Source organism: Coloeus monedula, assembly GCF_965178545.1.
Source record: "Coloeus monedula genome assembly, chromosome: 31".
In the NCBI taxonomy this organism is placed as follows: domain Eukaryota; kingdom Metazoa; phylum Chordata; class Aves; order Passeriformes; family Corvidae; genus Coloeus; species Coloeus monedula.
The window spans coordinates 890643-914517 of NC_138811.1; the positions used below are offsets into that span (position 1 = coordinate 890643).

General features: G+C 49.6%; 1 protein-coding gene across 1 annotated transcript in view; it reads right to left on the reverse strand.

Moving 5' to 3' along the window:
* The window catches only part of AKAP8 (A-kinase anchoring protein 8), a 43474-nt gene that overhangs the window by 6948 nt on the left and 12651 nt on the right, over positions 1 to 23875 (reverse strand). Inside the window, exons 5-12 of the mRNA XM_082299408.1 lie at positions 21348 to 21963; positions 20373 to 20517; positions 17874 to 17921; positions 15491 to 15575; positions 13177 to 13318; positions 9147 to 9240; positions 6490 to 6620; positions 2352 to 2447 (exon numbers count right to left, since the gene is read on the reverse strand). Coding sequence (XP_082155534.1) covers positions 2352 to 2447; positions 6490 to 6620; positions 9147 to 9240; positions 13177 to 13318; positions 15491 to 15575; positions 17874 to 17921; positions 20373 to 20517; positions 21348 to 21963 — 1357 coding nt within the window. The remainder of the gene's footprint in view (positions 1 to 2351; positions 2448 to 6489; positions 6621 to 9146; positions 9241 to 13176; positions 13319 to 15490; positions 15576 to 17873; positions 17922 to 20372; positions 20518 to 21347; positions 21964 to 23875) is intronic.

Sequence of the window (23875 nt, forward strand, 5' to 3'; positions counted from 1 at the left end):
GCCAGGAACACCAAAGGAAGGGAAAATCCGCCAGGATTGGAAGTGAAAAACGCCAAAAAAGCCCCAAAAAAGCGGGAAAAGCTCCGGATTTTTCCAGGATTTTTGGGAATTGGGTCTGGGATTGGGCTCTGGGGATGTGGGAATACCAAAGAAGAGGGGAAATTGGGAAGAAATTCCCAAAAAACCACCAGGAATGCCAAAATAAGGCAAAAAACCACCAGGATTGGACCAAAAACCCCCCAAAAAAGTGGGAAAAGCTCCGGATTTTTCTGGGAATTTTGGGAATTGGGTCTGGGAACGCTGGAACGCCAAGGAAGAGGAGAAACCGGGAAAAAACATTCCCAAAACAGCACCAAGAACGCCAAAGGAAGGGAAAACCCACCAGGATTGGAAGCAAAAATGCCCAAAAAAGCAGGAAAAGCTCCGGATTTTTCCAGGATTTTTGGGAATTGGGTCTGGGATTGGGCTCTGGGGATGTGGGAATGCCAAGGAAGAGAGAAAACCGGGAAAAAAAATTCCCAGAACAGCGCCAAGAACACCAAAAGAAGGGAAAATCCGCCGGGATTGGGAGTGAAAAACGCCAAAAAAAGCCAAAAAAAGCCAAAAAAAGCCAAAAAAAGCCCCAAAAAAGCAGGAAAAGCTCCAGATTTTTCTGAGATTTTCGGGAATTGGGTTTGGGGATGTGGGAATGCCAAGGAAGGGGGAAAATTGGGAAGTAATTCCCAAAAATCCGCCAGGAACACCAAAGGAAGGGAAAATCCACCGGGATTGGAAGTGAAAAATGCCCAAAAACCCCCAAAAAAGTGGGAAAAGCTCCGGATTTTTCCGGGATTTTTGGGAATTGGGTCTGGGAACGCTGGAACGCCAAGGAAGAGGAGAAAACCGGGAAAAGAATTCCCAAAAACAGTGCCAAGAACACCAAAGGAAGGGAAAATTGGCTGGGATTGGGAGTGAAAAACGCCCCAAAAACCCCCCAAAAACGCGGGAAAAGCTCCGGATTTTTCCGGAATTTTTGGGAATTGGGTCTGGGAACGCTGGAACGCCAAGGAAGAGGGAAAATTGGGAAGAAATTCCCAAAAAAACGCTGAGAACGCCAAAGGAAGGGGAAATCCGCCGGGATTGGAAGCGAAAAACACCCAAAAAACCCCCAAAAAAGCCCCAAAAAAGCGGGAAAAGCTCCGGATTTTTCCGGAATTTTTGGGAATTGGGTCTGGGAACGCTGGAACGCCAAGGAAGAGGAGAAAACCGGGAAAAGAATTCCCAAGACACCGCTGAGAACACCAAAGGAAGGGGAAATCCGCCGGGATTGGAAGCGAAAAACGGCCAAAAAACGGCCAAAAAACGCCCAAAAAAGCCCCAAAAAACAGGAAAAGCTCCGGATTTTTCCGGGATTTTTGGGAATTGGGTCTGGGAACGCTGGAACGCCAAGGAAGAGGAGAAAACCGGGAAAAGAATTCCCAAAAACAGTGCCAAGAACACCAAAGGAAGGGAAAATTGGCTGGGATTGGGAGTGAAAAACGCCCCAAAAACCCCCCAAAAACGCGGGAAAAGCTCCGGATTTTTCCGGGATTTTTGGGCATTGGGTCTGGGAACGCTGGAACGCCAAGGAAGAGGGAAAATTGGGAAGAAATTCCCAAAAAAACGCTGAGAACGCCAAAGGAAGGGGAAATCCGCCGGGATTGGAAGCGAAAAACACCCAAAAAACCCCCAAAAAAGCCCCAAAAAAGCGGGAAAAGCTCCGGATTTTTCCGGAATTTTTGGGAATTGGGTCTGGGAACGCTGGAACGCCAAGGAAGAGGAGAAAACCGGGAAAAGAATTCCCAAAAACAGTGCCAAGAACACCAAAGGAAGGGAAAATTGGCTGGGATTGGGAGTGAAAAACGCCCCAAAAACCCCCCAAAAACGCGGGAAAAGCTCCGGATTTTTCCGGGATTTTTGGGCATTGGGTCTGGGAACGCTGGAACGCCAAGGAAGAGGAGAAAACCGGGAAAAGAATTCCCAAGACACCGCTGAGAACACCAAAGGAAGGGGAAATCCGCCGGGATTGGAAGCGAAAAACGGCCAAAAAACAGCCAAAAAACGCCCAAAAAAGTCCCAAAAAAGCGGGAAAAGCTCCGGATTTTTCCGGGATTTTTGGGAATTGGGTCTGGGAACGCTGGAACACCAAGGAAGAGGAGAAAACCGGGAAAAGAATTCCCAAGACACCGCTGAGAACACCAAAAGAAGGGGAAATCCGCCGGGAGTGGAAGCGAAAAACGGCCAAAAAACGGCCAAAAACCGCCCAAAAAAGCCCCAAAAAAGCCCCAAAGAAGCGGGAAAAGCGCGGGAATGGCGGGAGGGAAGGGCGGTACCTGCAGGTATCTCTCGAGCATGCGCACGATGTGTTTGTTGTTCAGGACGCTCTTGGCCACGTGCAGGCTCGTCTTCCGGAACTGCTCGGCCGCCAGCTGCCGCCGCAATCCCGGCATCAGCCCCGGCGGGCCCGGGAAGCACCCCAGAAACTCCCCAAATTGCCCTCAAAAATCCCCCCAAAATTCCCTCCAAAGTTGCCAAAAAATTCCCCCCAAAATCGCCCAAAAATTCCCAAAAAATCCCCCCGAAATTCCCTCGAAATTCTCCCCCAAAATTCCCCCGAAAATTCCCCCGAAATTCCCCTCAAAATTCCCAAAAGTTTTCCCCAAAATTCCCCCGAAATTCCCCCCCAAAATTCCCCCAAAAATTTCCCCCAAATTTCCCCCAATAGTCCCAAAAGTTTCCCCCAAAATTCCCCCCAAAATTCCCCAGAAATTTCCCCCAAAAATTTCCCCAAAATTCCCCCAAAAATTCCCCCAGAACAGCCCCAGCAGAGCCCTGGAATCGGCAGTGAACAGCCGGGAAACTCCCGAAATTCCCCCCAAAATTCCCTCCAAAATTCCCCCCAAAATTTCCCCAGAATTCCTCCCAAAATTTCCCCCAAAAATTTCCACCAAAATTGCCAAAAAATTCCCCGAAAAATTGCCAAAAAATTCCCAAAAAATCCCCCCAAAATTCCCCCCAAAGTTCCCCCAGAACAGCCCCAGCAGAGCCCTGGAATCAGCAGTGAACAGCCAGGAAACTCCCGGAATTCCCCCCAAAATTCCCCCCAAAATTCCCCCAAAATTCGCCCCAAAATTTCCCCCAAAAATTTACCCAAATTCCCCCCAAAATCCCCCAAAATTCCCCCAGAACAGCCCCAGCAGAGCCCTGGAATCAGCAGTGAACAGCTGGGAAACTCCCGAAATTCCCCCCAAAATTTCCCCGAAAATTCCCCCAAAATTCGCCCCAAAATTTCCCCCAAAAATTTACCCAAATTCCCCCCAAAATCCCCCAAAATTCCCCCAGAATAGCCCCAGCAGAGCCCTGGAATCAGCAGTGAACAGCCGGGAAACTCCCGAAATTCCCCCCAAAATTCCCCCCAAAATTCCCCCAAAATTCGCCCCAAAATTTCCCCCAAAAATTTACCCAAATTCCCCCCAAAATCCCCCAAAATTCCCCCAGAATAGCCCCAGCAGAGCCCTGGAATCAGCAGTGAACAGCCGGGAAACTCCCGAAATTCCCCCCAAAATTTCCCCCAAAATTCCCCCCAAAATTTCCCCAAAATTTCCCCAAAATTCGCCCCAAAATTTCCCCCAAAAATTTCCTCCAAAATTCCCCCCAAATTCCCCCAAAATCCCCCCAGAACAGCCCCAGCAGAGCCCTTGGGATCCGCAGTGAACAGCCGGGAAACTCCCGAAATTCCCAAGAAAACCCCGCTGGAATTGCCAGAGAATTCCCAAGAAACGCCCAGAAAAGCCTTGGGAAAGGCCCAGAATTCCCAGAGAATTCCCAGGAAACTCCCAGCAACGCCCCGGATTCCCGCCATTCCCGGATTCCCGCCATTCCCGGATTCCCGCCATTCCCTCCATTCCCAATATTCCCTCCATTCCCACATTCCTAAATTCCCACATTCCTGCCATTTCCAGCCATTCCTGCCATTCCCACATTCCCAATATTCCCAGTATTCCCAGTATTCCCAGTTCCTCACCCTGTGGTTGCGGCCGTGCCATTCCCAGCCATTCCCAGTCCTCCCAGCCCTCCCAGTTGCTCACCCTGCGGTTGCAGCCATGCCATTCCCAGCCATTCCCAGCCCTCCCAGTATTCCCAGTACTCCCAGTTCTCCCAGTTGCTCACCCCCCGGTTACAGCCCTGCCATTCCCACATTCCCAGCCATTCCCAGCCCTCCCAGTATTCCCAGTTCTCCCAGTTGCTCACCCGCCGGTTACAGCCGTGCCATTCCCAGCCATTCCCAGCCATTCCCAGCCCTCCCAGCCATTCCCAGTATTCCCAGTTCTCCCAGTTGTTCACCCTGTGGTTGCAGCCCTGCCATTCCCAGCCATTCCCAGCCCTCCCAGCGCTCCCAGTACTCCCAGTTCTCCCAGTTGCTCACCCGGCGGTTGCAGCCGTGCCATTCCCAGCCATTCCCAGCCCTCCCAGTATTCCCAGTTCTCCCAGTTGCTCACCCGCCGGTTACAGCCGTGCCATTCCCACATTCCCAGCCATTCCCAGCCCTCCCAGCCATTCCCAGTACTCCCAGTTCTCCCAGTTGCTCACCCGCCGGTTGCGGCCGTGCCATTCCCAGCCATTCCCAGCCATTCCCAGCCCTCCCAGTATTCCCAGTATTCCCAGTTCTCCCAGTTGCTCACCCGCCGGTTGCGGCAGTGCCATTCCCACATTCCCAGCCATTCCCAGCCCTCCCAGTATTCCCAGTACTCCCAGTTGCTCACCCGCCGGTTACAGCCGTGGCATTCCCACATTCCCAGCCATTCCCAGCCCTCCCAGTATTCCCAGTACTCCCAGTTCTCCCAGTTGCTCACCCGCCGGTTGCGGCCGTGCCATTCCCACATTCCCAGCCCTCCCAGTATTCCCAGCATTCCCAGTTCTCCCAGTTGCTCACCCGGCGGTTGCGGCCGTGCCATTCCCAGCCATTCCCAGTATTCCCAGTTCTCCCAGTTGCTCACCCGCCGGTTGCGGCAGTGCCATTCCCACATTCCCAGCCATTCCCAGCCCTCCCAATATTCCCAGCCATTCCCAGTTCTCCCAGTTCCTCACCCGCTGGTTGCGGTCGTACCATTCCCAGCCCTCCCAGCCATTCCCAGTACTCCCAGTTCTCCCAGTTGTTCACCCTGTGGTTGCAGCCGTGCCATTCCCAGCCATTCCCAGCCATTCCCAGCCCTCCCAGCCATTCCCAGTTCTCCCAGTTCCTCACCCGCCGGTTGCAGCCGTACCATTCCCAGCCCTCCCAGCCCTTCCAGCCATTCCCAGTTCTCCCAGTTCTCCCAGTTGCTCACCCGCCGGTTATGGCCGTGCCATTCCCACATTCCCAGCCATTCCCAGCCCTCCCAGTATTCCCAGCCATTCCCAGTTCTCCCAGTTGCTCACCCGCCGGTTGCAGCCGTGCCATTCCCAGCCATTCCCAGCCCTCCCAGCCATTCCCAGTACTCCCAGTTCTCCCAGTTCCTCACCCGCTGGTTGCGGTCGTACCATTCCCAGCCCTCCCAGCCATTCCCAGTTCTCCCAGTTCTCCCAGTTGCTCACCCGCCGGTTGCGGCCGTGCCATTCCCACATTCCCAGCCATTCCCAGCCCTCCCAGTATTCCCAGCCATTCCCAGTTCTCCCAGTTCCTCACCCGCCGGTTGCAGCCGTGCCATTCCCAGCCATTCCCAGCCCTCCCAGCCATTCCCAGTACTCCCAGTTCTCCCAGTTCCTCACCCTGCGGTTGCAGCCGTGCCATTCCCAGCCATTCCCAGCCCTCCCAGTATTCCCAGTTCTCCCAGTTCTCCCAGTTGCTCACCCGCCGGTTACAGCCGTGCCATTCCCACATTCCCAGCCATTCCCAGCCCTCCCAGTATTCCCAGCATTCCCAGTTCTCCCAGTTGCTCACCCGCCGGTTGCAGCCGTGCCATTCCCAGCCATTCCCAGTATTCCCAGTTCTCCCAGTTCCTCACCCGCCGGTTGCAGCCGTGCCATTCCCAGCCATTCCCAGCCCTCCCAGCGCTCCCAGTATTCCCAGTTCTCCCAGTTGCTCACCCGCCGGTTGCGGCCGTGCCATTCCCAGCCATTCCCAGCCCTCCCAGCCATTCCCAGTATTCCCAGTTCTCCCAGTTGCTCACCCGCCAGTTGCGGCCGTGCCATTCCCAGCCATTCCCAGCCCTCCCAGCCATTCCCAGTTCTCCCAGTTCTCCCAGTTCCTCACCCTGCGGTTGCAGCCGTGCCATTCCCAGCCATTCCCAGCCCTCCCAGTATTCCCAGTTCTCCCAGTTCCTCACCCTGCGGTTGCAGCCGTGCCATTCCCAGCCATTCCCAGCCCTCCCAGTATTCCCAGTTCTCCCAGTTGCTCACCCGCCGGTTACAGCCCTGCCATTCCCAGCCATTCCCAGCCATTCCCAGCCCTCCCAGCCATTCCCAGTACTCCCAGTTCTCCCAGTTGCTCACCCGCCGGTTGCGGCCGTGCTCGGCGGAGCGGAGGTGCCGCTGCAGCAGCGCCGCCTGTGCCGGGATCAGCATGTCACAGGCCAGGCAGTGCGCGGCCTCGATCCGCTGGAAAAAGTGCTCCTGGCCGATCCCTGATCCAAGAATTCCCAAAAATTCCCAAAAATTCCAGGGATTTGGGTCAGGAAAGGCCCAACCAGAGCCGCTCCCAGCCCAAAATTCCCTCCCAAAGGGACCAAATCCCACAGATTTCACCCCAAAACTGAGGAGCTGCCTCAAGTCCCTGCAGCAAACGCTCCTGGCCCAGCCCCAAGCCCAGAATTCCCAAAAAATTCCCAAAAATTCCATGGATTTGGGTCAAGAAAGGCCCAACTGGAGCCGCTCCCAGCCCAAAATTCCCTCCCAAAGGGACCAAATCCCACAGATTTCACCCCAAAACTGAGGAGCTGCCTCGAGTCCCTGCAGGAAACGCTCCTGGCCCAGCCCCAAGCCCGGAATTCCCGAAAAATTCCCAAAAATTCCAGGGATTTGGGTCAGGAAAGGCCCAACTGGAGCCGCTCCCAGCCCAAAATTCCCACTCCAAGGGACCAAATCCCGCAGATTTCACCCCAAAACTGAGGAGCTGCCTCGAGTCCCTGCAGGAAACGCTCCTGGCCCAGCCCCAAGCCCGGAATTCCCGAAAAATTCCCAAAAATTCCAGGGATTTGGGTCAGGAAAGGCCCAACTGGAGCCACTCCCAGCCCAAAATTCCCTCCCAAAGGGACCAAATCCCGCGGGTTTCACCCCAAAACTGAGGAGCGGCCTCGATCCGCTGGAAAAAGTGCTCCTGGCCGATCCCTGCGCCCGGAATTCCCAAAAATTCCCAAAAATTCCAGGGATTTGGGTCGGGAAAGGCCCAACTGGAGCCACTCCCAGCCCAAAATTCCCTCCCAAAGGGACCAAATCCCGCGGGTTTCACCCCAAAAAGGAGCAGCGGCCTCGATCCGCTGGAAAAAGTGCTCCTGGCCGATCCCTGATCCAAGAATTCCCAAAAATTCCCAAAAATTCCAGGGATTTGGGTCGGGAAAGGCCCAACCGGAGCCGCTCCCAGCCCAAAATTCCTTCCCAAAGGGACCAAATCCCACAGATTTCACCCCAAAACTGAGGAGCTGCCTCAAGTCCCTGCAGGAAACGCTCCTGGCCCAGCCCCAAGCCCGGAATTCCCGAAAATTCCCAAAAATTCCAGGGATTTGGATCAGGAAAGGCCCGATTGGAGCCGCTCCCAGCCCAAAATTCCTTCCCAAAAGGACCAAATCCCGCAGATTTCACCCCAAAACGAGGATCGGGGCTGTCCCAGAGCCACATTCCCGCTTTTCCCAAGGAAATCCCCAATATTTGGGCCTGGAAAATGCCAAAAATTCAACCCAAAAATTCCAAATCGAGGCTGGAGAAAAATCCCCCCAAAAAGTTGGGAAAATCCCGAATAAAACCTGGAAAAATTCCTAAATAAAACTGGGAAAAATCCCAAATAAAACCCAAGAAAATTCCAAATAAAACCTGGGAAAATCCCAAATAAAACCGGGAAAAAATTCCTGAATGAAACCAGGGAAAATTCCCAAATCAAGCCAGGAAAATTCCCAAATAAAACCGGGAAAAACATCCTTAAATAAAACCTGAAAGAATCTCAAATAAAACCATGAAAAATTCTTCAATAAAGCCTAAAAATTCCTAAATAAAACCGGGGAAAAAAATCTTAAATAAAACCAGGAAAAATCCCAAATAAAATCAGGAAAAATTCCCAACAAAAGCTGGGAAAATCCCAAAATACAAAGCTTGAAAATTCCCAAATAAAACCTGGAAAAATTCCTGAATAAAACCTGAAAATTCCCAAACAAAACCGGGAAAAATTCCCAAATCAAGCCAGGAAAATTCCTCAATAAAACCTGGAAAAATTCCAAACACACCCAGGAAAAAACTCCCAACAAAACCTGAAAAAAATTCCAAAATACAAACCCTGAGAATTCCCAAATAAAACCTGGAAAAACTCCCAATAAAACCTAGAGAAATTCCCAAATAAAATCTGGAAAAGTCCCAAAATACAAACCCTGAGAATTCCCAAATAAAACCTGGAAAAATCTCAAATAAACGCTGAAAATTCCCAAAAAAACCCTGGAAAAATCCCAAACCGAGCCTAAAAAAATCCCCAAATGCCAGAGCTCGGGAAAAATCCCAAATAAAATTGGGAAAAATTCCAAATAAAACCTGAAAATTCCCAGATCAAGCCAGGAAAACTCCCAAATAAAACCTGGAAAAATTCCAAACAAACCCAGGAAAAAATTCCCAGTAAAACCTGAAAAAAATCCCAAACCACAAACCCTGAGAATTCCCAAATAAAACCTGGAAAAATCCCTGAATAGAGCCGGAAAATTCCCAAATAAAACCTGGAAAAATTCCAAAACACAAACCCTGAGAATTCCCAAATAAAACCTGGAAAAATTCCAAACCACAAACCCTGAGAATTCCCAAATAAAACCATGAAAAATCTCAAATAAACGCTGAAAATTCCCAAAAAAACCCTGGAAAAATCCCAAACCGAGCCTAAAAAAATCCCCAAATGCCAGAGCTCGGGAAAATTCCCCAAGATTCCCGGGAATTCCCGGAGATTCCCGGGAATTGCTCACCCTTGAAGGGATCCGGCCGCTGTTTGCTCCCCTCCTTCTCCGTCAGCTCCTGGCGCCGCTTCTCGATCTTCCTGTTCCTGTTCACGATGTATTCCTGCAAAAGCACGGAATTCCCGGGAATTCCGGCCCCAAACCCCCGAATCCTGGGAATTCTGAACCCAAAAACCCCAAATCCCGGGAATTCTGAACCGATAACCCCCAAATCTCGGGAATTCCAACCCAAAAACCCCCAAATTCTGGGAATTCTGACCCGATAACCCCCAAATCCTGGGAATTCCAACCCAAAAACCCCCAAATTCTGGGAATTCTGACACCCAAAAACCCCAAATTCTGGGAATTCTGAACACGATAACCCCCAAATTCTGGGAATTCCAACCCAAAAACCCCCAAATTCTGGGAATTCCGGCACCAAAAACCCCAAATCCGGAAAATTTTGGCCCCAAAACCCCCCAAATTCTGGGAATTCTGACACCAAAAACCCCAAATCCCGGGAATTCTGAACCGATAACCCCCAAATCCTGGGAATTCCAACCCAAAAACCCCCAAATCTGGGAAATTTTGGCCCCAAAACCCCCAAATCCCGGGAATTCTGAACCGATAACCCCCAAATCCCGGGAATTCCGGCACCAAAACCCCCAAATTCAGGGAATTACAACCACAAAACCCCCAAATCTTGGGAATTCTGACCCAAAGAACCCCTAATCCTGGGAATTCCGGCCCCAAAAAAACCAAATCCAGGGAATTCTAACCCAAAGAACCCCAAATTCTGGGAATTCTGACCCAAAACCCCAAATTCAGGGAATTCTGACCCAAAACCCCCCAAATCCTGGGAATTCCGGCCTCAAAAACCCCAAATCCTGGAAATTCCAGCCCCAAAACCCCAAATCCTGGGAATTCCGGCCCCAAAACCCCAAATCCTGGGAATTCGGGCACCAAAACCCCCAAATTCTGGGAATTCCAACCCAAAACCCCAAAAAATCCTGGGAATTCCGGCCTCAAAAACCCCAAATCCGGGAAATTTTGGCCCCAAAACCCCCCAAATTCTGGGAATTCTGACCCAAAATCCCAAATCCCTGAAAAATAAAAAAAAAAAAATCAAAAGAAATTCCTGAAAAATCCAAAAAAAATTCCCAAAAAATCCTGAAAACTTCCTCCAAAATCCCCAAAAAATCCCAACTATGTATCTGAAAAATTCCAAAAAAAACCCCCCAAAAATTCCCAAAAATCCCCCAAAATTCCCTCTGTGCCCCGGGCATTCCCGGCAGGAATTCCGGCTGCCCACCTGCAGGAACTGCACGGTTTTGTCGGGCAGCTCGGTGCCTGGAAAATCCCAAATCAACCCCAAAAAATCCCTCAAAAATTCCAAAAAAATCCCAAAAAATCCCCAAAAATGAAAAAAAAATCCCCAAAAAATCCAAAAAAAATCCCTGAAAAAAATCCCTAAAAAATCCCTAAAAAATTACCAAAAAATCCCTAAAAATCCCCAAAAAAATCCAAAAAACATCCCCAAAAAATCCCAAAAAATCCCCAAAAAATCCCCAAAAAATGAAAAAAAAATCCCCAAAAAATAAAAAAAAAATCCCTGAAAAAAATCCCTAAAAAATTACCAAAAAATCCCTAAAAATCCCCAAAAATCCCAAAAAATCCCAAAAAAATCCCCCCCCCCAAAAAAAAAAATCCTGAAAATTCCCAAAAAATCAAAAGGAAATCCCCAAAAAATCCCCAAAAAATCCCTAAAAAATTCCAAAAAAAATCCCCAAAAAATCCCAAAAAATCCAAAAAAAATCCCTGAAAAAAATCCCTAAAAAATCCCTAAAAAATTACCAAAAAATCAAAAAGAAATCCCCAAAAAATCCCAAAAAATCCCCAAAAAATCCCCCAAAAATAAAAAAAAAAATCCCAAAAATTCCCAAAAAATCAAAAAGAAATCCCAAAAAAATCCCTAAAAAATTCCAAAAAAAATCCCCAAAAAATCCTCAAAAAATCCCAAAAAATCCAAAAAAAATCCCTGAAAAAAATCCCTAAAAAATCCCTAAAAAATTACCAAAAAAACCCTAAAAATCCCCAAAAAACTCCAAAAAATCCCAAAAAAATCCCAAAAAAATCCCTAAAAAAATCAAAAAAAAAATCCCAAAAATTCCCAAAAAATCAAAAAGAAATCCCCAAAAAATCCCTAAAAAATCCCAAAAAAATCCCCCAAAAAATCCAAAAAAAATCCCCAAAAAATCAAAAAAAAATCCCAAAAAATCCAAAAAAAATCCCAAAAAAATCCAAAAAAAATCCCAAAAATTCCCAAAAAATTCCCAATAAATCCCCAAAATTCCCTCTGTGCATTCCCGGCAGGAATTCCGGCTGCCCACCTGCAGGAACTGCACGGTTTTGTCGGGCAGCTCGGTGCCTGGAAAATCCCAAATCAACCCCAAAAAATCCCTCAAAAATCCCCAAAAAAATCCCAAAAAATCCCCAAAAAATGAAAAAAAAATCCCCAAAAAATCCAAAAAAAATCCCTGAAAAAAATCCCTAAAAAATCCCTAAAAAATTACCAAAAAATCCCTAAAAATCCCCAAAAAACTCCAAAAAATCCCAAAAAAATCCCCAAAAAATCCCAAAAAAATCCCCAAAAAATCCAAAAAAAATCCCAAAAAATCCCAAAAAAAATCCCAAAAATTCCCAAAAAATAAAAAAAAAAATCCCTAAAAAATCCCCCAAAAATCCCTAAAAAATTCCCAAAAAATCCCAAAAAATCCCCAAAAAATCCCCAAAAAATCAAAAAAAAATCCCAAAAAATCCCAAAAAATCCCAAAAAAATCCCTGAAAAAAATCCCTAAAAAATCCCTAAAAAATTACCAAAAAATCCCTAAAAATCCCCAAAAAACTCCAAAAAATCCCAAAAAAATCCCAAAAAAATCCCCAAAAAATCAAAAAAAAAAATCCCAAAAATTCCCAAAAAATCAAAAAGAAATCCCCAAAAAATCCCAAAAAAAATCCCAAAAATTCCCCAAAAATAAAAAAAAAAATCCCTAAAAAATCCCCCAAAAATCCCTAAAAAATTCCAAAAAAAATCCCCAAAAAATCAAAAAAAAATCCCCAAAAAATCAAAAAAAAAATCCCAAAAATTCCCAAAAAATTCCCAATAAATCCCCAAAATTCCCTCTGTGCATTCCCGGCAGGAATTCCGGCTGCCCACCTGCAGGAACTGCACGGTTTTGTCGGGCAGCTCGGTGCCTGGAAAATCCCAAATCAACCCCAAAAAATCCCTCAAAAATTCCAAAAAATCTCTAAAAATCCAAAAAAAATCCAAAAAAATCCCAAAAAATCCAAAAAAAATCCCCAAAAAATCCCCAAAAAATCCAAAAAAAATCCCAAAAATTCCCAAAAAATCAAAAAAAAATCCCTAAAAAATCCCCAAAAAATCCCCAAAAAATCCCAAAAATTCCAAAAAAAATCCCCAAAAAATCCAAAAAAAATCCCCAAAAAATCCCTAAAAAATTCCAAAAAAAATCCCCAAAAAATCCGCAAAAAATCCCCAAAAATCCCCAAAAAATCCAAAAAAAATCCCAAAAATTCCCAAAAAATCAAAAAGAAATCCCCAAAAAATCCCCAAAAAATCCCTAAAAAATTCCTAAAAAAATCCCCAAAAAATCCCCAAAAAATGAAAAAAAAATCCCCAAAAAATGAAAAAAAAAATCCCTGAAAAAAATCCCTAAAAAATCCCTAAAAAATTACCAAAAAATCCCTAAAAATCCAAAAAAAATCCCAAAAAATCCCAAAAAAATCACCAAAAAAATAAAAAAAAAAATCCCAAAAATTCCCAAAAAATCAAAAAGAAATCCCCAAAAAATCCCCAAAAAATTCCAAAAAAAATCTCCAAAAAATCCCAAAAAATCCCCAAAAAATCCCCCAAAAATCCCAAAAATTCCAAAAAAAATCCAAAAAAAATCCAAAAAAAATCCCAAAAATTCCCAAAAAATTCCCAATAAATGCCCCAAATTCCCTCTGTGCATTCCCGGCAGGAATTCCGGCTGCCCACCTGCAGGAACTGCACGGTTTTGTCGGGCAGCTTGGTGCCGATGTAGCGCAGCGTCTCGCGGTGGAATTTGCTCTGCAGGTGCCGCTGGATCTCGTCCTCCTCGAAGCTGCGGAATTTGCACACGGAGCAGGCGAACTGGATCCTGGAAAAACGGGGAATTCCCGGCTAAAGGGCGGAATTCCGCCAAAATCTCAGCGCCGAAAATCGGCAAAACGCCCGGAAATCCCCGGGAATTCTCATCCTCCCCCCGCCACGAGAGGGGGAATTCCCAAAGGTGTCGGAATTCTCGGCCTGGGGAGTCCCAAAAAGTGGGGAAATTCCCAAATCTGGGGGGGTTTTCATCCCAAAAAATGAGGAAAGGCTGAAATCCATCAGAATTCCTGCCTGGAGAAGAAGGAGAATCCCGGAATCCTTGGGAATTCTCGTTCCAAAAGCCAGGAAAATCCCAAAATCCCTGACAATTCTCGTCCCAAAAGCCAGGAAAATCCCGGAATCCTTGGGAATTCTCGTCCCAAAAACCAGGAAAACCCCAGAATCCTTGGGAATTCTCGTCCCAAAAGCCAGGAAAATCCCGGAATCCTTGGCAATTCTCATCTCAAAAACCAGGAAAACCCCAGAATCCTTGGGAATTCTCGTCCCAAAAGCCAGGAAAATCCCGGAATCCTTGGGAATTCTCATCTCAAAAACCAGGAAAATCCCAAAATCCCTGAGAATTCTCGTCCCAAAAGCCAGGAAAATCCTGGAATCCTTGGGAATCCTCATCCCAGAAGCCAGGAAAAGCCTGGAATTCCTCAGAATTCTTGTCCTGAACCCCAGGAAAATAGGAAAATTCGGAAATCCCTGGGAATTCTCACCCCAAAAGCCAGGAAAACGGGAAAATCCCTGGGAATTGTCCTCCTAAACGTCAGGAAAACGGGAAAATCCCGAAATCCTTGGGAATTCTTGTCCCAAACCCCAGGAAAATCCCAGAATCCTTGGGAATTCTCCTCCTAAACGTCAGGAAAACGGGAAAATCCCGAAATCCTTGGGAATTCTTGTCTCAAAAGCCAGGAAAATCCCAGAATCCCTGAGAATTCTCATCCCAAAAGCCAGGAAAACCCCAGAATCCTTGGGAATTCTCCTCCCAAACCTCAGGAAAACAGGAAAATCCTGGAATTCTCCTGCTAAACCCCAGGAAAACAGGAAAATCCCAGAATCCCTGGGAATTCTTGTCCCAAACGCCAGGAAAATCCCGGAATCCTTGGGAATCCTCATCCCAAACCTCAGGAAAACAGGAAAATCCTGGAATTCTCCTCCTAAACCCCAGGAAAACAGGAAAATCCCAAAATCCTTTGGAATTCTCGTCCCAAAAGCCAGGAAAATCCCGGAATCCTTCGGGATTCTCATCCCTAACAGCTAAAAACTGGGAAAATCCTGGAATCCCTGGGAATTCTCCTCCCAAACCTCAGGAAAACGGGAAAATCCTGAAATCCTTGGGAATTTTGGTCCCAAAAACCAGGAGAATCCTGAAATCCTTGGCAATTCTCATCCCAAAAGCCAAGAAAATCCCGGAATCCCTCAGAATTCTCATCCCGAACCCCAGGAAAATCCCGAAATCTCTGGGAATTCTCCTCCCTGGGAATTCTGCTCCCAACCCCCAGGAAAACCCCAAAATCCCTGGGAATTCTGCTCCCAAACCCCAGGAAAACGGGAAAATCTCTCGGAATTCTGCTCCCAAACCCCAGAAAAACGGGAAAATCTGGGAATTCTCCTCCCAACCCCCAGGAAAACCCCAAAATCCCTGGGAATTCTGCTCCCAAACCCCAGGAAAACGGGAAAATCTCTCGGAATTCTGCTCCCAAACCCCAGAAAAACGGGAAAATCTGGGAATTCTCCTCCCAACCCCCAGGAAAACCCCAAAATCCCTGGGAATTCTCCTCCCAAACGTCAGGAAAACGGGAAAATCTCTCGGAATTCTGCTCCCAAACCCCAGAAAAACGGGAAAATCTGGGAATTCTCCTCCCAACCCCCAGGAAAACCCCAGAATCCCTGGGAATTCTGCTCCCAAACCCCAGAAAAACAGGAAAATCTCTCGGAATTCTCCTCCCAAACCCCAGGAAAACGGGAAAATCCGGGAATTCTCCTCCCAACCCCCAGGAAAATCCCAAAATCCCTGGGAATTCTGCTCCCAAACCCCAGAAAAACAGGAAAATCCTGGAATTCTCACCCTGGACCCTCCCCAACCGCAGGAAAATCCCAAATCCGGCCCCGATTCGCCCCGGGAACGCCCCCAATTCCCAGATTTCCCCGGAATTCCGGCAATTCCCGGCCCCACCTGTCCATGGCCCGGTCCCGCAGCCGGTCCCTCCTCCGCTGCTTTTCCCGCTTTTTCTTCACCTCCTCGTCCTCATCCTCGGAGCCTGAGGGCAGAGCCGGGAATTCCCATCCCAAAAAAGCCTTCCCAGCGTTCCCACATCCCGGCATTCCCCCTTTTCCTCTCTTTTTCCCCAAATTTGCTCGCTTTTCCCGCTTTTTTCCCCGATTTTCCCGTTTCTTCCCTTTTTTCTCCCCGTTTTTCCCTGGTTTATTCCCCTTTTCTCCCTGTTTTTCCCTGGTTTATTCCCCATTTTTCCCCATTTTTCCCTGGTTTATTCCCCTTTTCTCCCCATTTTTCCCTGGTTTATTCCCCTTTTCTCCCTGTTTTTCCCTGGTTTATTCCCCTTTTCTCCCTGTTTTTCCCTGGTTTATTCCCCATTTTTCCCCATTTTTCCCTGGTTTATTCCCTCTTTTTTTCCCCATTTTTCCCTGGTTTATTTCCCCTTTTCTCCCCATTTTTCCCTGGTTTATTCCTCTTTTTTTCCCATTTTTCCCATTTTTCCCTGGTTTATTTCCCCTTTTTCCTCCATTTTTCCCTGGTTTATTCCCTCTTTTTTTCCCCATTTTTCCCTGGTTTATTCCCCTTTTTTCCCCATTTTTCCCTGGTTTATTCCTCTTTTTTCCCCATTTTTCCCTGGTTTATTCCCCTTTTCTCCCCATTTTTCCCTGGTTTATTCCCCTTTTTCCCCATTTTTCCCTGGTTTATCTCCCTTTTTCCCTGTATTTCCCATTTTCCCATATATCCTCCCAGTTTCCTGCTGATTTTCCACGATTTCCCTCCATTTTTCCAACATTTTCCCTTCTTTTTCCCCCAGTTTTGCCTTTTTCCCCTTTTTCCCCTTTTTTTTCCCCTTTTTCCCCCTCTTTTTCCCACTCTTCCCCATTTTTCTGTTCTCCTCCCATCTCCCCCCATTTTCCCCAGGTTTTTCCCCATTTTCTCCCTCTTTTTCCCAACATCTTTCCCAAAATTCTCCTGGTTTCCCACCCATTCTTCCCCTTTTTCCCCATTTCTCCAAACTTTTCCCCAATTTTTCCTGGTTTTTCTCCCGCTTTTCCCATTTTTCCTCTTCTTTCCCCCATTTTTTCCCTTCCTTTCCCCTGCATTTCCCTGGTTTTTCCATTTTTCCTGACATTCTCCCGTTTTTTCCCTATTTTTCCCTGGTTTTCCCCCATTTCCCCCCAATTTTCTCCCTTTTTTCCCAGGTTTTTCCCTGTTTTCCCCATTTTCCCCTGCTTTTTCCCCATTTCCCCCCCATTTTTCCTGGTTTTTCCCCAATATTTCCCTATTTTTTCCTGTTTTTCCCCGTTTTTCCCAGGTTTTCCCCATTTCCCCCCACTTTTCCCTGTTTTTCCCCTAGTTTTCCCCCGTTTTTCCCATTTCCCCCCCATTTTTCCCAGTTTTTTCCTGCTTTTCTCTTTTCCCCCCATTTTTCCCAGGTTTTTCCCATTTTTCCCTGGTTTCCCCCATTTCCCTCTGGTTTTTCCTGTTTTTCCCTCTTTTTCCCCCATTTTCCCCAGGTTTTTCCCATTTTTCCCCATTTCCCCCCCGTTTTTCCCCCATTTTCCCCTGGTTTTTCCCCATTTTTCCCCCACTTTTCCCTGTTTTTTCCCATTTTCTCCCCATTTTCCCCAGGTTTTTTCCCATTTTTCCCTCTTTTCCCCCCCTTTTCCCAGGTTTTTCCCCATTTTTTCCCCATTTTTCCCTCTTTTCCCCCCATTCCCGCCCCTTCTCCCAAAGCCAAGCCCCAAATCCCGGCGGGTTCCGCTTCCCTGGGATCCTCCGGGATCCATCCCCAAAGAATTCCTTGGGAATTCCTTGGAAAAGCCCCAAAATTCCTTCCAAAACCCCTCAAAACTCCTCAAAACTCCTCGGGAAAAGCCCAAAAAAAGAAGGAGAAGAGCCCGAAATCCCGGGAATTCTGCTGGAGAAGGGAATCCGGGATCTCCTGGAAAAGAGAAGGAAAAGGAGCCGTCGGTGCCCGATTTCCCGGGAATTTCCTGGGGGAAAAGAGGAATTTGGGGAATTTTCCCTTTCATTTCCATGGATATTCCCCAAAAAACTCCCCCAGAATTCCCAAATTTCCCATCCTCCCCCAAACCGGGATCCAGCCCCTCCAGGAGCCACATCCAGGCCCCGATTCCCGAATTTTCCCATTCCCAGAGGGGTTTTTTGGGATGCTCCAGGCAGGGAAATCCCCCCAGGAATTCCAAAGGGGGGGAAAATTCCATCCAATTTGGGATTTTGGGGATGGTTCGGGATATTCCAAGGCCTCGAATTCCTCGGGAGCTGCCGTGGGGCCGCGAAATTCCCGGATTTTGGGGAATCCATGGAATGCTTACACCTCTGTCGGCCTCGTCCAAGGATTTTTCCTCTCCTTCGCCTTCGTCTCCTGCGGGAAAAGGAGGAAAATTCAGCGGGAAAAGCAGCGGGAATTGGGAAAAACGGCGGGAAAATGCCAAGGAAAAGGGGGGAAAGCGGGGGAAAATCCAGGGAAAAAGGGTGGGAATCCAGGGAAAAGGGGGGAAAATCCAGGGAAAAGGGGGAAAAATCCAGGGAAAAGGGGGGGAAAATCCAGGAAAAGGGGTGGGAAATCCAGGGAAAAGGGGGAAAAATCCAGGGAAAAGGGGGGGAAAATCCAGGAAAAGGGGTGGGAAATCCAGGGAAAAGGGTGAAAATCCCAGGAAAAGGAGGAAAATCCCCAGGAAAACTTTGAAAATCCATGGAAAAGGGGTGGGAAATCCAAGGAAAGAGTGGGAAATCCCAGGAAAAGGATGGGAATTCCCGGGATAAGGAGTGAAAATCCCGGGAAAAAGATGGGAATTCTTGGGAAAAGGGAGGGAAATCCCAGGAAAAGGGTGGGAAATCCCGGGAAAAGGGTGGGAAATTCAGGGAAAAGGGCGGGAAATTCAGGGAAAAGGGAGGGAAATCCCAGGAAATCCCGGGAAAAGGGCGGGAAATCCCGGGAAAAGGGTGGGAATTCCCAGGAAAAGGGCGGGAATTGCCGGGAAAAGGGCGGGAATTCAGGGAAAAGGGTGGGAAATCCCAGGAAAAGGGTGGGAATTGCCGGGAAAAGGGCGGGAATTGCCGGGAAAAGGGCGGGAATTGCCAGGAAAAGGGCGGGAAATCCTGGGAAAAGGGCGGGAATTGCCGGGAAAAGGGCGGGAAATTCAGGGAAAAGGGCGGGAATTGCCGGGAAAAGGGCGGGAAATCCCGAGAAAAGGGCGGGAATTCAGGGAAAAGGGCGGGAAATTCAGGGAAAAGGGTGGGAAATTCAGGGAAAAGGGCGGGAATTCAGGGAAAAGGGAGGGAAATCCCAGGAAAAGGGCGGGAATTGCCGGGAAAACGGTGGGAATTGCCGGGAAAAGGGCGGGAATTGCCGGGAAAAGGGCGGGAATTCAGGGAAAAGGGCAGGAAATCCCAGGAAAAGGGAGGGAAATCCCGGGAAAAGGGCGGGAAATTCAGGGAAAAGGGAGGGAATTCAGGGAAAAGGGCGGGAATTCAGGGAAAAGGGCGGGAATTGCCAGGAAAAGGGCGGGAAATGCTGGGATAAGGGTGGGAAATTCAGGGAAAAGGGCGGGAAATCCTGGGAAAAGGGTGGGAATTCAGGGAAAAGGGCGGGAATTCAAGGAAAAGGGTGGGAATTCCCAGGAAAAGGGCGGGAAATCCCAGGAAAAGGGTGAGAATTCAGGGAAAAGGGTGGGAAATCCTGGGAAAAGGGCGGGAAATTCAGGGAAAAGGGTGGGAAATTCAGGGAAAAGGGCGGGAAATTCAGGGAAAAGGGTGGGAATTCCCAGGAAAAGGGCGGGAAATCCCAGGAAAAGGGCGGGAAATTCAGTGAAGAGGGCGGGAGTTGCCGGGAAAAGGGCGGGAAATTCAGGGAAAAGGGCGGGAAATTCAGGGAAAAGGGTGGGAAATTCAGGGAAAAGGGCAGGAATTGCCAGGAAAAGGGCGGGAATTGCCGGGAAAAGGGCGGGAATTCAGGGAAAAGGGCGGGAAATTCAGGGAAAAGGGCGGGAAATTCAGGGAAAAGGGAGGGAAATCCCGGGAAAAGGGCGGGAAATCCCGGGAAAAGGGCGGGAAATTCAGGGAAAAGGGAGGGAAATCCCGGGAAAAGGGCGGGAAATTCAGGGAAAAGGGAGGGAATTCAGGGAAAAGGGCGGGAAATGCTGGGATAAGGGCGGGAAATTCAGGGAAAAGGGTGGGAATTGCCGGGAAAAGGGTGGGAAATTCAGGGAAAAGGGTGGGAATTTGCAGGAAAAGGGTGGGAAATCCTGGGAAAAGGGCGGGAATTGCCGGGAAAAGGGTGAGAATTCAGGGAAAAGGGTGGGAAATCCTGGGAAAAGGGCGGGAAATTCAGGGAAAAGGGCGGGAATTCAGGGAAAAGGGCGGGAAATTCAGGGAAAAGGGAGGGAAATCCCGGGAAAAGGGTGGGAAATCCCAGGAAAAGGGCAGGAAATCCCAGGAAAAGGGAGGGAAATCCCGGGAAAAGGGCGGGAAATTCAGGGAAAAGGGCGGGAAATTCAGGGAAAAGGGTGGGAATTCCCAGGAAAAGGGCGGGAATTCAGGGAAAAGGGCGGGAAATTCAGGGAAAAGGGTGGGAAATTCAGGGAAAAGGGCGGGAATTCAGGGAAGAGGGCGGGAGTTGCCGGGAAAAGGGTGGGAATTGCCGGGAAAAGGGCGGGAATTGCCAGGAAAAGGGTGGGAATTGCCGGGAAAAGGGCAGGAGTTGCCGGGAAAATGGCGGGAAATTCAGGGAAAAGGGAGGGAATTCAGGGAAAAGGGCAGGAAATCCCAGGAAAAGGGAGGGAAATCCCGGGAAAAGGGCGGGAGTTGCCGGTACCGCGCTCGGAGTCGGCGGCGTCGCCGTCGCTGTCGGGAGCTTTGGCATCGGCGCCGTCGCCGCTCCGGGATCGTTTCCGCTTGCGGGGCCCCTCCGGCTCCCAGCGGCCCCCGGAGCGCGGCCGGAAGGAGCGGCTCCGCTTCGGCTGCCGGGAAAGGCGGGTCAGGAACTCCGGGAGTTCGGGGAATTCCGGGAATTCGGGGAGTGCCGGGAGTTCGGGGAGTTCTGGGAGTTCGGGGAACTCCGGGAGTTCGGGGAGTTCCGGGAATTCAGGGAGTTCTGGGAGTTCTGGGAATTCTCGGATCAGGGAGTTCTGGGACTTCTGGGAGTTCTGGGATTGGGAACTCTGGGAGTTCTGGGAATTCTGGGAATTCCGGGAGTTCGGGGAATTCCAGGAGTTCGGGCAGTTCTGGGAATTCTGGGATCAGGGAGTTCTGGGAGTTCTGGGATTGGGAATTCCAGGAGTTCTGGGAGTTCTGAGATCAGGGAGTTCTGGGAATGAGGAATTCTGGGAGTTCTGGGATTGGGAATTCTGGGAGTTCTGGGAGTTCTGGGATCAGGGAGTTCTGGGAATAAAGGCCAGAAATTCGGGAATAAGGGCTGGAAATTCGGGAGTGAAGGCCGGAAATCTGGGAATAAAGGCCGGAAATTCGGGAATAAGGGCTGGAAATTTGGGACTAAAGGCCAGAAATTCGGGAATAAAGGCCTGAAATTTGGGACTAAAGGCCGGAAATTCGGGACTAAAGGCCGGAAATTTGGGAATAAAGGCCAGAAATTCGGGACTAAAGGCCGGAAATTCGGGACTAAAGGCTGGGAATTTGGGACTAAAGGCCGGAAATTTGGGACTAAAGGCCGGAAATCCGGGCATTTTGAGAGCGGAAGTCGGAATTTCGGGATCCCTCCCTTCCCTAAGGACCCCCCCCATCCCAACCCCCCGGAAATTGGGGAGAAAAGTGGGAAAAGCTCCGCACTCACCATTCCCAGGCCGCCGCTCCAGGGCAGGGCTCCCATCCTGTCCCTGCTCCTCCTGCCCATCCCGTAGGGCCCCGAGCGTCCCATTCCCGCCATTCCCGGCATTCCCAGCATCCCGAAATCGCCGGGATAATCTCCGTAATCGCCGGCGTAATCGGCGGGATAATCGCCCGGATAATCGCCCGGATAATCGGCGGGATAATCGCCGGGATAATCGGGATAATCGGCGGGATAATCGGCGGGATAATCGGGATAATCGGCGGGATAGTCCGGCACCAGCGCCTGCGAGAAGAGCGACGGGAGGCCCCTGGATCCCTGCCCGCCGCGGCTCGCCGGGAATTGCAGCTCGTTCCAGCGGGAGCCGCCCGGGAAGGGCTCGGGGCCGCGGCCCGGGAAGCGCCCGCGGGGCTGGGAGCGGCTCCGGGGGCTGCCGGGATTGCCGGGATTGCCGGGATTGCCGCGGATGCCGAAGGCGGCGCGGCCGCGCTCCCGGCTGCCGAAGGCGGCGTCGCGCTCGGACGAGGCCTCTCCGAAGGGAAAGGAGGCGCGGAAGGGATCCCGGGAGGAGGCCGGCGAGGGCCGCGAGTCGTACGAGGCGAAGGAGTCGTAGCGGAAGGAGCTGGAAAAGAGGGAGGAGGAGTCGGGATGGCGGCGGGAAAAACGGGGCTGGAGGCTGAGGGGTTGGATCGGGGAAAGATTGGGAGAAATGGATCCGGGAAAGATTGGGAAAAATGGGGTTGGATTGGGAAAGATTGGGAGAAACGGGGTTGGATCCTGAGGGGTTGGATCGGGAAAGATTGGGAAAAACGGGGTTGGATCCGGGAAAGATTGGGAGAAACGGGATTGGATCCTGAGGGGTTGGATCTGGAAAAGCTCGGGAGAAATGGGGTTGGATCCGGGAAAGATTGGGAAAAATGGGGTTGGATCCGGAGGGGTTGGATCGGGGAAAGATTGGGAGAAACGGGATTGGATCCGGGAAAGATTGGGAGAAATGGGGTTGGATCCTGAGGGGTTGGATCTGGAAAAGCTCGGGAGAAATGGGGTTGGATCCGGGAAAGATTGGGAAAAATGGGGTTGGATCCGGAGGGGTTGGATCGGGGAAAGATTGGGAGAAACGGGATTGGATCCGGGAAAGATTGGGAGAAATGGGGTTGGATCCTGAGGGGTTGGATCTGGAAAAGCTCGGGAGAAATGGGATTGGATCCTGAGGGGTTGGATCCGGGAAAGATTGGGAGTAATGGGGTTGGATCCTGAGGGGTTGGATCGGGGAAAAGGTCGGGAGAAACGGATCCGGGAAAGATTGGGAAAAATGGGGTTGGATCCGGGAAAGATTGGGAGTAATGGGGTTGGATCCTGAGGGGTTGGATCCGGGAAAAGGTCGGGAGAAACGGGGTTGGATCCGGGAAAGATTGGGAGAAATGGGATTGGATCCGGGAAAGATTGGGAGAAATGGGATTGGATCCTGAGGGGTTGGATCGGGAAAGATTGGGAGAAATGGGGTTGGATCCGGGAAAGATTGGGAAAAATGGGGTTGGATCCTGAGGGGTTGGATCCGGGAAAGATTGGGAAAAACAGGATTGGATCCTGAGGGGTTGGATCTGGAAAAGCTCAGGAGAAATGGGATTGGATCCGGGAAAGACTGGGAGAAATGGGATTGGATCCTGAGGGGTTGGATCGGGAAAGATTGGGAGAAATGGGATTGGATCCTGAGGGGTTGGATCCGGAAAAGATTGGGAGAAATGGGGTTGGATCCGGGAAAGATTGGGAGTAATGGGGTTGGATCCTGAGGGGTTGGATCCGGGAAAAGGTCGGGAGAAACGGGGTTGGATCCGGGAAAGATTGGGAGAAATGGGATTGGATCCGGGAAAGATTGGGAGAAATGGGATTGGATCCTGAGGGGTTGGATCGGGAAAGATTGGGAGAAATGGGGTTGGATCCGGGAAAGATTGGGAAAAATGGGGTTGGATCCTGAGGGGTTGGATCCGGGAAAGATTGGGAAAAACAGGATTGGATCCTGAGGGGTTGGATCTGGAAAAGCTCAGGAGAAATGGGATTGGATCCGGGAAAGACTGGGAGAAATGGGATTGGATCCTGAGGGGTTGGATCGGGAAAGATTGGGAGAAATGGGATTGGATCCTGAGGGGTTGGATCCGGAAAAGATTGGGAGAAATGGGACTGGATCCGGGAAAGATTGGGAAAAACGGGGTTGGATCCGGGAAAGATTGGGAGAAATGGGATTGGATCCTGAGGGGTTGGATCGGGGAAAGATTGGGAGAAACGGGATTGGATCGGGAAAGATTGGGAAAAACGGGATTGGATCCTGAGGGGTTGGATCCGGAAAAGCTCGGGAGAAATGGGATTGGATCGGGAAAGATTGGAAGAAATGGGATTGGATCCGGGAAAGATTGGGAAAAACGGGGTTGGATCAGGGAAAGATTGGGAGAAATGGGATTGGATCCTGAGGGGTTGGATCCGAGAAAGATTGGGAGAAACGGGATTGGATCCGGGAAAGATTGGGAAAAACGGGATTG